Source organism: Phalacrocorax aristotelis, chromosome 16, assembly GCF_949628215.1.
Source record: "Phalacrocorax aristotelis chromosome 16, bGulAri2.1, whole genome shotgun sequence".
NCBI lineage: Eukaryota > Metazoa > Chordata > Aves > Suliformes > Phalacrocoracidae > Phalacrocorax > Phalacrocorax aristotelis.
This window is the reverse complement of record NC_134291.1, coordinates 14,588,873-14,603,175: the sequence shown is the minus strand read 5'-3', so window position 1 is coordinate 14,603,175 and position 14,303 is coordinate 14,588,873. Positions and strand designations below refer to the sequence as shown.

Below are 14,303 nucleotides of genomic sequence, written 5' to 3'. Positions count from 1 at the left end.
CATTCTAGCCACATTCTCACAGTTAATTTGCACAAACCGTACTCATCTCTCAGTCAGACCTACTTATTTCAGTCATTTTTACTCAGAAAAGGAGTAAACTCTACAGTCTGGCCCTAAACCAAGACAGTAGTTTCAGTGATAAAAAGAGCTCGCAAAGCACCATTACAGGTAGCATCAGTGGGAAACGCCTGCTCCTAAGGCTCCCCCACCCTCTCAGCTATTTTTTCTTTTCTTCCCTTCTCCATAAAGTGAAGGTTGGCCTTCGGTGTCGTGAGGCCAAAAATAAAAGATGGGACCAGGTGACTACAGAAAAGGAATATGTTATTCAGAGAAATCAGAGCAAAGGCAGAACTGTCCTGGTGCATTGTTTTACCCCAAACCAATTGCGTGCACAGCTTCTCTCCAATATCAACTAGGTGATGTAAACCTAAAGCTTAAAACTTAATTTTTGACACCCAGAAACCCCCTATCTCTAAAAGAATATTTTTTAACTCTGACCTGTACAAACACGCTGCAACCGAATCCGCCGAGCCGGGGCTGGTATGAAGAGAGCAGCGCCAGCCCTCAAGGACTGCTGTAAGACCACGATGGCCCAATTGCAACAATAACACTGCTTCAGTGACCCAAAACTTTCACACTTTGCCACAAAGAGGCTGAGACATGGAAAGGGAATTTTTGCAGGTCACCAACATGTAAGCAAGAGGTAGCACCTCTGTGTCAGGGCAGGAGAAAAAAGGGGAAAAAGCAGCAGACAAAATAGCATTGCTGCATATGGAGATTACCACAGGCCACTATTTTCCATCCGATAGATCTTCCAGTAATAAGTTGTTTCCCCCAGAAGATATACCTTGCTTTTTCATAGGAAACAAAACATAAAAGCATAAAGTTTTTTTAATGCTTTTTTGTTTCACTTTGCCTGCTGTCATCTCCCTTTACTGTATGTCATAAAAAGATGACATCCAGAACGCGGAGGTTTTTCCCTTTTACTTTTCCACGTTTCCAAAGGTACATAATAACAAAGGGAAATGAAAAAAACCCTGCATGTCTAAGAGGTGACGGGATTCTAGAATACAAGTCACTCAACTAGGGGGGAAAGGAGAGACACCGAAGGAAGAAATGAAAAATATGCTGCTTTTTTTTCTCCTAAGTGCACAAGCATCAAATGTATTTCTGTATTCTCAGAAAGTTTCAGAAAGAAAAAAAGAAATTACTTCTGAAACTAAATGACTTTGACATTTGAAATATCCCCCGTAAAATAGCTTTTCATTTATTATTCTGTTCTAGTTCAAAGCTTTATGACACTGGCACATGACATTACTGTAAATGACCTAAGTTTTACTGCACTGACTTCACCTCTCGCGCTGCCGTGAGATTAGCACCAGGACAAGATGCCAGCTCACACAGGCCCAGCACAGAATCAAGGCTGTTGGCTGTACAAAAGCCTGAACGTGTTCCTGGGAAGATCTCTGGCTGCTTGCCGCCATGCTCTCCTCCAGCTCAGCCAAATAACGTGCGACTGGATAACGGCCCATCGCATTCATGGCAGTATCAGGAGACAAATGGAGCATTAGCTTACTGGAAAAAAATCAAAGATCCCATTTAATAGGTTTCTCAAAGGAATTTTTCTTAAATTAAATTTTAAAGAGTAATAGTCTCTTCATTTTAATACATTTCAAATTTACACGTGTAGACAGGAAACGATTACATCTCCAGTGGCATAGCAATTTGCCTACCAGGTAGGTTAGGCCCATCTCAAAATGCTTTATATTCTTAACTGTAGCGATTTAACAAGTCCCATTTTAAGGAGCTCCTCATGCAAGCCAGATTTTGTTTCATGTAATATTTCTTTTCAGAAGGCAAACTTTATAGTACTCCTAAGTCCCAGACACTACTCCGACCAGCTATGCCACTTAAGCTAAAACAGTCAGAGCTGTGACCAGGGAGGAACAGTGGTGCTGAAAGCTGAAGAACGTACGTGACCTTCAGTTTTGCTACAGAGAAGTCATCTCCCTGCGGGGCTTTAAATCCTCCACTAAAGCAGGGAGGGACCTTGCCTCCCTACCATCTAGCCCACCTCACAGCATCCTCGAGTTTTACTGTCCCACCCCAGGGAAACACATGGAAGGGAGGGACAAGCAGGCTTTTGGGTCCAGAAGACCTCAGTGAAGCATCTCCCACAAAGCCACAACGCACCCGGGCAAAAGAAAATTCTTCTCCCCTTAGGTGTTTGGTTCTTTTTTTTTTTCCTAAAAATCCTCTTTTCCTGCAGTTCCAGAATTGCAACAGGAATTCAAGAAGGGACCCAACCATGCTGATCAGATGTTGACCGTGAAAATTTTATCATCTGCCCCCGTTCTCCTGCACTACGCCGTTCATCTGGCACCCCATCAGCATGCTGGTTTGAAGGAAATGGCAATGACTGCTTTCCTTGAAAAACGAACCACCACATTCACACATTCTACTGATATTAATGTTATTTTCATGAGCTTCATTAACTGACATTATCATTGAGGGACTCCATAAATCCTTGATATTGGCAGCTTTCTCTGGTATTAAGTTTTGCTCATAGCTCTCAAATCCACACTTTGTCTTTCCCAAACAGATTCAAATACAGTCTGTTGTGCCATTTACACACAGATGAATGGTAACAGGTCCTGGAAAATACTCCAAATCTAATGGTAAATATTTAAACTGCTCCTGACACTGAGAATCTGTGGCCCAGATCCTTCAGCAATAGCTTCCATTTAGCTCGATTTGAGAGTCTTAAAATCTTGGAGGATTTGAGCTTGAGTACTTAATTGCTTTTAAGTTCACAGGATGTTACCAACAGAGCTACCCTTTGAGAGAGCATAACCTCATAGATCCGATGCCTGAAGAGACCACTGAAGTTACCTATTTTGATCTCCTACCTAACCTGAGAAAGAACACAGATACCTGACACGAGCATTTGTGAAGAGATTTATAGAAGTGGGACTCAGTTATCCGAAGTTCGATGCAGTTCACAAAGGTTACATGGAGACCTGCATCACGATTACATGCCTATAAATACCGAACGTTCTGTGTTTTATCACAGTGAGGCAGAAGGGGAAGCTTATATATGAAGAACAGCCAGTCTGGACCATACCATCTTACTGCAGAGTCCTTCCTTGGCAAGGACCTGCCACCACCTTTCACTTCACTCTTCCTCTGCTGGAACTAATTTAGGTGAAAATATAACAAAATAATTGAAATTTGATGGTTTATTATCAATATAGGGCCCAATCATGTAAGTTGTAGGGGTTTTAAAAATAAATTTGTACACATGTTACAAGAAGTACGTTTTTTTGTCATCTTCCTTAAAAGAAAATTTATTCCTTACTACAGCTATCGTAAGTCATCTGGAAGTACAAAACATTAAGCACGAAGCATGATGGAGCAAAAGGGGAAATTATGCAGAGGGGAGACTGATGGCACTTTGACCCAACAGAGCAGGAAGCTGCATTTCTAGAGAGCATCATGACTTAGTCCACACCTACCAAAATTTCACAGAATGACTCAAGGTAAAGGAATATCCGCAAACCTAAATGTTAAAGGGCTCGTGTGAGACTATCTCAAAGACAAGACCGAGGTATTGTTTACTTTTGAGAGTTACTGCAACTTCCTGTTGAATTACTCAAGAGCCTCTGGATGAAGAAGGAGCCAGCACTCCATGTAGGATGGGGAATTAAAAAAAAAAAAAAAGGCAGACCGACATCTGTCAGGATACCAAGCTACAGGGTAGGCAAGGAAACTGAGCTCTGTCAGCTAAGCAGGATCAAAAGGAACAAGCCTGGATCTCACCCATAACTGACTAGATGTTGTGGTCTCCCCTTTGAAGTGCTCTCTCGCTTGTCCTCCCATTTCCTACTGTACCGTTAACAACAAAAACCCACCAAAACCATACGCTGCTGCTTAAGCCTAGGCACTTAGTCCGGCTGTAGGCTCAGGTGTTTATATGACCCATCATCCCAACAGTACCCACTTACTGCAGAGCACTTAATGTTTTAGTCCCACAGCAGCCATAGCGCCATTTCCTACCCAGAGAGCCTGAGCCACAGAAAGACAACGTGGCTTTACGCTGGAACAGGGTTTGGTTTTCTAAGCTCATGTTGTTTAGTCACTAGGCCAAAACACTTTCGCAGCAAACACTCCCTAGCAGATGACTTTGTTCTCCTCTCGGAGGAACCACTCACATTTTACTCCAGTGGAGGACATAAGCAACAAATAAGTGATAATTCACCAGTATCTACTTCTCAAGTACAGAGATTGTGGGTCACATTAACTGGCATGCCTAACAAACATGCTTACTGTCACATAGTAAATATGTGACACAATAAATAGGAGGTAATTATGGGCAATAGTAAATAGCACACCTAAGGACTGCCTTGTGTGGGTAAGCGCTATTGCGCTCATCTCCTCCCGAAAGGCATTTAGCATGGGAATGCTGGTAGAGATATTAACAATTAGCTTCAAATTCTCAGCTGAAGTAGGCAGCATGTTTCAGCGTTCAGATGAAGAGGCTGTTCATACTGCATTTTGAAAGAATAACATTCCGCTTGTACCTCTTATATATATATAAATACCCTATATTGGTATTAGCAATTTGCCGATTCCAGGTTCAAGAGGTAAAGCAGTAGCTGGAAGCCAGAAGCTTTCATAGATTTCTAATGTGGCCTACAGCACTTCCTTTAATTTCTTATTTCTAAAATGGGTTGAACAGGATATTATTTTGCCTCTGCACAAAAAAAATCCCAACCTGTTGACATTTCCAGCAAAATTCCCCATCCTGCATCAGGGTGAAGAGTTAAAACCTTACACCCTCCAGAAGCCAAAAAAAAACCCAACAAGATAAATCAATCATCTGTTAAAGTTGATATATTTCAGTGTAAACATTTTCATGAGCTAATTCTGAACTGTTTTGGTTTGATTCTGACGTCCTTTTAACAGAAAAATGTTGTAGTTGGTTTAAACTCCAAAACAAAGAATTGTTTAAATTGGAATGGCATGTTTCCTTTCCCTCTAAACAGTTTTAAAAGTGACCCCAAAATGTTATTCAGCTTCCAAAAATATCTGGATTTTCTTTGACAAAAAATGGGCAGTCTAAGTTCGTCAGCTATGAAAAAGCAAACATTACTACTGGTTTACATTTTGTCAAGTTCTTGATCTGAACACCTTTAGTTTGCATGCACAGGCCAGTAACTGCCTTTCACCCTGTTCTCCCTTCTTCAAGCATAGAGCAGCACGAGAAACCCCAACTTTTGTGGACGTATTTAAGAAGCCTGTAGCTCTGTTTTCGTAGGGAATGGCATATTTTTACAGCAAACCATTTCAAGGTGACTGTCATCTACATGGTCATCACTTAAAATCTCTCCTACAATCAGTTCACTGTATACACTTTTGTTAACAGAGAAAATCCCACTGGCTACCAAAAATAGGGTATAAGACCCTTGGTCACTGGGTCACGTGTTCCATTTCACAGTTATCGAGTCCCATTTTTTAAAACAATTAAACAGGTGGAAGGTTGATCTGACTCTCAACAACTCTGGATCATTCCAAAGAAACAGAACAGGTCTGCATTTATTAAGTCATTCACCCATTTACTTATGGAACACTGCTCGTCTCTTTTCAGTCTCCTTTTATTCTTCAGTAATATTTTACAGTCAGGTATAAGTATGGGATAATTAGACAAAAAAAAGCAGTTTCTGGAGAGCTTTGTAACACATACCTGACATCTTCCTTTGCAGACTCGGACACAAAATGCATTCCTCTGCCAATGCAAACTACCACATTTCAGATCAACTGGCATTAATCACATTTGAATATTACTTCAAGCAAGGCTGAAAGTATATTTTTTAATTATGATTTATGCTTTCTTAAGTACATTTAGCCCTCATCATTTATGCTGTAAATAATGTTTATTAATTAAAATATCTTCCCTGGATTACCTTTATATTACTTCCTGCAAATTTAGTTTTGAAAAGCCTTGGCAATATTAAAACCAGGATGCCCTCATAGCGTACACCGGCCACAGCGCCGCAAAGGGTACCATGCTTGAGACTAACAGTACGGCATCAAGCACAGAATGATACATTTACTTCCTACTTAAAACCAGAAAAAAACTGCCTGAATGTTTTACATTAATGCATCAATAAATGGTTAGCAAAAGCTTTGGCCACGACGCGTAGTTGCACTACAAGACTTCCTTGAGAAGCTAGAACATGCTTCTCAAGGCAGTCAATAAACTAGCGAGCAGTGTTGATCTGTTTGTGCTTGTTCCTATTCTATAAGTGTTTATAGTAGAAGAGGTGAAAATACTTGTTTGAGCAAGCTTATCTGCCAACTGTTGTAGCAGAGAGCGCTTGGAAATGAAATCTGAAACTGAACAAAGAAATGTAACCAAGAAGCTTAGGAGCCCAAGTCCTCCTTTAAAAAAGTAATATTGGGACAGTTTTTGAAAGATAATTAGTTGTCTGAAGGTGGAGCTCAGTATTAAGTCCTCGCAGCCAACTGCTTGTGTTGTCCTTTAATAGCTGTCTAGCAGTAATTAATCTTCAGACATCTCTTTTCATTCCTGCTCACCTTTCTTTGAAAAAAAAAAAAAAAAAACCAAAACACAACTCCCTTCAGCTAAATCAACGTAAGAGAAAGGCACATGCAAAAATTGGGATTTATTGGAGGGCAGGTCCAGATTCACCACACGTGCTCAAATCCCCATGGCTTCATACGGTCTAAAGTGCCTGCCTAGAGAGCGCCGAGGAAAGCGGCACGCTGTAGCTTGGGGAAATACTGCACCGAGCACCTGTAACAGCATTTACACACCACACCACCCCAGCAGACCACGGCAGCAATTTCCAAACTTTTCTGCTTACAACCCCACTGCCCGCTGCAGCCGGCCTCTCCGCAAGGCTGACGGCTCCAAACGTAACCGCAGTCCTCCGAGGCTTGTGACCACCCTTGGCTGCCATGGGCCCACACCCCTTAGCAGCAACAAAGCGCCGAACGGGGAGCACCTTCTGCTCATCAGAGGGGCTCTGAAGGGCAGCAGCAACGCCAAAACAGGACCCCTCTGAAGAAGGCAACAAACGTGTTCATCGCTGAGAGGTCCCGGACTGCAGCTGTTAGGAAACTCCCCATCTGCTGCCGGAGGGCGGGAGCTGTGGCATAGCCTGGGGTCTGTGGGGGTCCCCTGGGGCCTTGTGGGGTCTTGGCTCCGGTCCGGAGATGCTGAATGGCGAACGAGCAGGGCGCTACCGGCCCCGCTCCTGCTCCTCAGCCGGCTGCGGGAGGAGGCAGCGCACCCGCCGCTCGGGCCGGCCGGCCGCCGGCGCTGGGCGGCCAAGGCAGAGCCGCAGCTCGGCCCCTCCGAAGCCGCAGGACCGAGCCCTGCCCGCCGGCTCCGGCCCCTCAGAGCCGGCGCGGCGAGCGAACGGCCCCTTTCGCGGGGAAACCCGCCCGCAATGGGCGCCGAAGGGGCTCGTCCCCGCTTCCCCCCCCCGCCCCCCGTGCGCAAACTTCCCCATCCAACTTTCTCCTCAGCGGGGGGAGAAACCCACGGCGCGGGAAGGCGGGGAAGGAGGCGGCACCGCCGGCCGCGCTGCTTACCCAGAAGCGGGACCCGCAGAACGCCTCCATAGCCGCGGCAGGAGCGCGAAGCCTCCTCCAGGACCCACGCCGGCCACCAGCCGCGGGGAGAAGCCGGCTCCTTCCCTCCTGGGCGGGCCGGGGGCGGGGAGGAGCGGGCCCGCCGCGCCCCGGCCCGCCTTCCCCTCAGGCGGCGGGAGGCGCCGTCACCGCCGCCCCGCCGCCGTGCCCTCCTCAGGCCGCGGGGCGCCGGCCGGGGCCGCGGCGCTCGGCGACCCCTCCTCAGGCAGCGAGGAGCCCGCCAGACGGTGCGAGGCCTCCCCTCCGGCGGCGGGGCAGCCCGGGCGGGGCGAGGGCGACCCCCGGCCCCTCAAAGACGCTGGTGCCACAGGGAAGGAGAGGGGCTGCCACGGTCCTCCTCCGGCCCCTCAAGCCTGGGCACCGCTGCCAAGTTGTGGCTTCTTGCTTTCCAAGGGTGACCTTCCTGTGGAAGGACCGAGCCCCCAGAACATTCCTCCTGGCCAGTGTGACCTGCTGGGACAAACAGACCCCTGCTCTTGGAGGGGTACATTGGTGGTTCCCACATGGGAAGCAAAGGGCGGGCTGAGGGATGGTCACCCAGCTGGCACCAGCTGGGTTTGGGGCTGACTGTGTCCATCCATCCAGACCACTCAGGCTAAAGTTGACACCTTGTTGTCTCCCCTTCAGAGTGGTGGGGAGTGCAGTTGCCTAAGCGGGACTTAAATGAGCATCACATTTCTTATCCGTCCATCTGCAGCCTCTTCCTTCATGCTAATTGCTTCCGCTGTAGATGGGAGGTTAAACCAGTGGCATGGATCTATTTTCAAAAGCTTTCAGTTAATAAATTTCACGTAAATGTGTAACTAATAGATTTTGTAGTGTAGCACCTTGGACACAATCTGGATGTCACCTCCCCGTGATGCAGAACCACTGTTTGCTTTCCTCTTGGGCAGGACTTCCCCTACAGCATTATTGACCTTCCAGCACCTGCTGTTTGTCCACCCACTTGCTGTAGCATCTGGTTCAATAACATCATCTCATGCAAAGCACCCTCCTGCCACAAAGCTCCTTAAATACTTCAAGAGTTTGAGTTTCCTTCCTTGCTGGAAGGTGAGGAACCATCAGGCAGAAGGGTGTTGTCAAAAATGCTCACCAGAATGGAAAAGAGAGATGAGAAGCACAGTATTGCTGCGTCCCCAAAGTATTTAGTCCCCAGAGAAAACATACTCTGCTGATCTTTTATGAAGACCACTGAAGTTGCTAGGGGTGATACGCACTCAGAGCACTGTCAGAGGAAGGCATGTGCTTCCCATGAACAATGCTGAGACTTTGTTTTAGACAATTACTATAATCTGGCTAAAGGGACGCAGTTCTTATTAGTGTGGGAAGATAAGAACTTGCCAAGATAAGGTTTTCGGGTGATTGCCTACATGATTTGAACTCTCAGGCTGATCCAGGCTAATCAGCACAATCACGTTACAATCCTCTCAAGGAAATACTAGTGGAGCCCTAGCCAACTGGGTGAACGAGATCTTCTAAGGACACCGTGGGTTGTCTTTGCAAGCCTTACATCAAAATTTTGTTCAGCGGCATTGCACCACAATAAAAGTTTTACAAAAAGTCAGTAATAGCTGGGAATTACTCCTTTATGGCTCTTTAAACCTCCTGCCCTGTGACAACCTGTGAGAGCAGCTGCTCCAAGTGCTGAGAATTCGCTCTCTCTTGACACACGAACATGCATCTTTGCTTCTTGCACTGAGGAGCAGAACCTGGTGCAGTTTGAGAATGTGCCCTAAATTAAGACCAGCTCCGGCATTATAAGATGTCACAGGTACAGAGGCACCCCGCGAGCAGCTGCCATAGGCTGTGTGTACAGGAGGGGAGAGGTTTATTTTATCAGTGTACCGCACAGTTCCATTGACATGTGCAATACGAATTAATCCCTGATGAAATTATTGACTTCAATGGAATTGTTCCACCATATCTGTGGAGGAAGGTCCTGTATTAGGGTATTTCCCTGGGCCTCACAGGTCCCTAAAGTAGTGGGCCCTAAGCGATTCTGCCTCTTGCTTCATGTTCCTAATTCATGGTGGGCAGCTTCTGCCTTCAGTAGCAGTCCATGCCATTAAACCCGGGTGGTACTGATGAGTGGGCGCCAGCTCCCGCTGCGCACCCCACCGCAAGCGCGAGGCGAGCCACCGGGCAGCCAGCGTGGCCCTCGCAGCACACCCTGCTGACTTGCACTGACTTTGCAGTGTAATTACCGACTTCCAGGTGCTCTCTGGCAAAACCCACTAGCAGATAGGAAAAAATCAAAGGCAGGAATATTAAAGTCTCAGGCAGACAAGATGGGGGGGAAGCTTAAAAGCTCCGGGGAAGGGCCATGGTAAAGGATTCTGCTGAAGCTGGTGCAAAGCAGAGCCTGAAGCACTATCTCAGGCAGCTCACTTTGGTCCTGTTCCCTTTGATGATGGGAAGGCAGATGGATGTACCTACAACACGTCATCACTGCTGTGATGTTCCCCCAAATGCAAGCTCGCTGAATTCTGGTGCAGGAAAATGAAACAGCACCTTTGCTCTAAACGTCAGGGAGGTCACGAACTCACCTTTCTCACCTGACATGTATTCCGGGGAGTGGCGAGATCTGATCTGGGTTCATTCAGTAATGTATTTGCATCCTCTTTTCCATGCCAGCTGCAGCGTAAAGGACTTTTTACCTGCTAACACATAGAGCAGGTCAAGTCAATGCCATCACAAAGCACTACAAGGCACACCCAGGGCCACGCAGCAGGTTGGCTATCAACTAGGGCAATTGGCCGGGGCAGGACAGGAGGTAACACGAGAGAGAGGCTGGCTGTGTGAGCACGGTACCAGGTATGAGGCAGGCTGCTTTTCATATCGCACCCCATGCTGATTTGCAAAGCACTACAAGGAAATTGAAGCGTGACCAGCTTCTGAAGAAATCCACATAAAAACAGCCATTTAGAGGTGAGGGTTGGGGAGGGCTTGAGCATGTGCAGCTCTGGAAGTCACAGTTTCATGGTTAGTTGACTATAAATATCACCTTCTTTTTCTGCTTGGAACAGCAGAGACTCAGCTTCCTCTGAGACCCACAGAGTGTCACATTTTACAGATGGGAAGAAAATGAGGTTGCCAAAGTAGCATCTACAGCAAGGCCCTATACAGTTACTTCAGAAGATAGGGGATGACATCTTGTTTTAACACATGAAAGATGTGGACTTGTAACAAACTCTGCTTAAAGTCAACACGGCATGAGTAGCAGCAGGCTTCGTGTTTCTTCTCAAACAGTCACTGCTGCATATAGCATGCATCTCTTCTTGCACGAAAGGATTTTAACTTTAATTTCCTCATTGCTGAAAAGCACCATGAGCAGTTTAGACGTCCCATGATAAAACAGATGAAGGAGTGGGCTGGGGATTTGCAGCTCCAGTTTTTACTCACAGCTCTGCTTTTGGGCATATTATCAGCTACGTGGCTTTGTAGGCAAGGAGTGGAAAGCAAGACTCCCATGGCTGGAAGAAGAGAGGCGGCGGTTCCCGGGAACGCTAGCGCAGGGCGGTTGGGAGCACGCTGCGTTTGACCTGAAGCTGCACTGTAAAGTCATGCTGTTCACTGTGGGGTGAGGTGGGGTCCACCCAGTGCATCAAGGCTCTGTAAAAGGAGAAAATGGTGCACATATGACTCCTCCAGGATGCCATGTGTAATACCGGCTTCCCCTGTTACATGAGTGCTCTTACATTTCACGCTGAGGCCAATGAGCAGGACAAGCATCCAGACACACTGAGAACTGCCTAGATTACCCCAAACTGATCTTGGAGCTGCTCCAGCAGTGAGCAGTTGAACTCTGAATGCACCAGGCATCTCTCACATGCTAGATAATTCCACAAACATGCTCTCAAGTGCCTACAGCAGTTGATGGAAGCCATGGCAGGTGTAACACATCGCAGCTTGGGGGTGGTTTAGCTGCAGAAGGAGCTTAGAGTGATGGACAAACAGCCACAGACAAGTAGCACGTGGCACTTGGGCCTTCTGGAGCCAAGACCCAAACTACCCTACTTCAGGCCCCACCATCATTGCCACAGCTTATCTTCTCCCCTGCCAACTCAGCCACCCCACAAACCTCTCCTAGTTTTAATGGGCTGAAGCCATTCAGGATTTCACTGCACGCAGAATTCACAGTGGTTGCAGGAATCCAAACACCAGGTCCTGCTTTGTTTGAATGAACATGGAGTTGTCTCCAGCCCTCGGCCGGGCTGAGCCGGTGGCACCCGGCAGCGCGGTTCTGCGCTGCCTTTGCAGGTCTCAGCACGGCACGTGCTGTCCACTGAGCATTTGTTCCTTTGTAGACTGACTCATGTATTAACTTCTTCCTGATTTCCCCTGGAACAGCTGGATTGTGCTTCTTCTTTCCGTAAAATAATTGTTAGCACAGTAAGTAATTAAGTGTTTTAACCATCCTTTTAATTTCCCAGCTGGAGCTGCAGGGGTCTTTGGTTACATTATTTAGAGTATTAAATTGATATGGAAAGATAATCTATTCAGGACCTTTGAAAGCTTGCCAGTTATAGTATCCAGTGACTCAAGCAGTAGTAGAGAATGCTGGAGGATCTTGCGTGATTACGTAGTGTATTGTAAACATAACCGAAGCATGTAGAAGCCACTTTAAAGTCCAATCACCCTCGAATGCAAAAAACACCAGTGAGGCAATGGCTTTCGCTGATGACACTGAAGACCATGCCAAACCAAACAGAAACAGCAGGTTACCAGGGATCTCAGGTGCAGCCTGAACTAACCCGCACAAATAACCCAGCCGAACCACTTCGTGGCATTGCCATCTAGTGACGAGCGCTCAGCCTGTGCCCGAGCAAACACCGAACCCCTGAGCACCTCGGCACACGCCACAGAAGGTGGCACGAGGCCTGCTTGGTGGTCCTCCTGCCATGCTGGGCCAAGCAGAGGTTGAACACCCCGCTTGAGCTCACAGGTCGTGGATGTATCGCAGCTGCTGTGTGAGTGCACAGGACTGGCATGGATTGGCACGCACAGGGAGGGCTGTGCGCTGGGCTGCACATTTTACACGCGCTTAAAGGGAGGCATAAGCACGTGCAGGGACGAACAAGCCTCTCAGGTGCTGCCACAGCCTCTGAGATACTAGACAGCCCTGGGACTGTCCCTGGATGGGCTGTTGTCTCCCAGGGCTTTGCAGAAGCCCAGGCCATGCTACCGGGGAAGGGAGATGCCGGCGGAGGCGCGCAGCACCCAGGCTTCGAGCAGCTCCCGCAAGCACGTAGCAATGCGTGCCTCTGCTGCGTGGCTGCACTGGCTGGCACGGTGCTCCTGCAGCTGCGAGAAATCCTTCCTCTCCTCCTACTGTAGGAAGAGATTTTTTATAAATTGTCGCTGAAATTCCCCACAGTAGAAACCCTCTTTCCTCCCCCTCTCAACACTGGGCTGTTTCTGCAACACCGAGCTAGGAACAAAGCGCTTCACGGGTGGGCGGAACGGCCCCGCAGGGCCCTTCTTGCCCATTTCCCCGGCAGCCGCAGCGCCACGCTCCCGGTGACCCGGAGGGCAGCTCGCCCAGACCCGCTCCTTACCCCAAGCCCACTAGATGGTAGCAAAAGGCTGTGCACAGGGCGGCCGTGGGCTGCCCATGCCCCGGGGCTGATGACCCTTTCCCACCTCTGGGCCACTCAGTTCAGGGCTGTGGCCCTCCAAAACTTTACTAGCCTTAACCCTTTAACGTGCAGGATCCTCACCCCACAGTAGCTGATCACCGCTGGTCCTTTACACAGTTCTGAGGCAATAAAGGGCACCAGGTATGTTTCTTTAAATTGCTTTTTCCTACCTTATCTTTTGGGGAATTCTAGTACAGGTCACATCTAAGACTCGTTGGTGTGTCTCCCTTTATCTCTCTGGAACACCTGAAATCCAGAAGGCACAAACAGGCCTTTCCTATTGCTCATGCAACTACTTGTAGGGTTTTGCAGAGCTCCGGCTGACTGATGTGCTGTGCCTACAGCTTTTCCACTGGGACACTGCTCTCCAGAAGCAGGACAGTTAGCCAAGTTCACCTAACTGTCTCAGTTAAACCAGAAACAAATTAAATTTGAAGTGCTACTTCCCTAGACGCAGCTACCATTTCATGGAATACAAAAATCTGGCATCCAAATTACTTACCAAACAGAATAACAAAGTAACATGCCCGAGCTCTGACAAGTTGAGAGCAAGCAGCCACCCTGGGTGGGAGCCTTTTAAAAGCCACAAGCAAAACTCTGCAGAAAAGCTTCATACAGGACCACTCATAAAACAGAGCCAAAAAATACACACACCCCCACCACTGCCCCAAACCCAGCATTGGAAAGAGGGGGATTTGCCATCTTCTGTAAGGAATTACCTCGGGGCTGAACTCACCTGTGTGCAGAGAGGTGGGAAGTGATTGAACCTGTGAAATGCCCTGCTTTCTTGGCCCAGCCCAGCTCATCTAAATGCCATATGGATTCTCCAGCTTTGGAGGGGTGGGAAGACACTCCAGTGGTTCCAGCTTGGTGGGGTTGGCCCCACAGCCTGGACAACACAGATGCATTACGGAGCTCACCTCTGGGGTCCTGCTCTGCATGGATTTGCATCGGGTTTTGCACAGATTCACATTTTCTCTCTTT

General features: G+C 47.8%; 1 protein-coding gene across 3 annotated transcripts in view; it reads right to left on the bottom strand.

Annotated features, from left to right (window-relative positions):
- The window catches only part of ABCC3 (ATP binding cassette subfamily C member 3), a 49,878-nt gene extending 42,108 nt beyond the window's left edge, over nt 1-7,770 (bottom strand). For all 3 annotated transcript variants that reach the window (XR_012663434.1, XR_012663435.1, XM_075111634.1), the window contains exon 1: nt 7,621-7,770. Coding sequence is in view for 1 of the 3 variants with exons in the window: in XM_075111634.1 (XP_074967735.1) it covers nt 7,621-7,650 (30 nt within the window). In the remaining 2 variants the exon portion in view is untranslated. The remainder of the gene's footprint in view (nt 1-7,620) is intronic.
- Nucleotides 7,771-14,303: the final 6,533 nt, after the last annotated feature.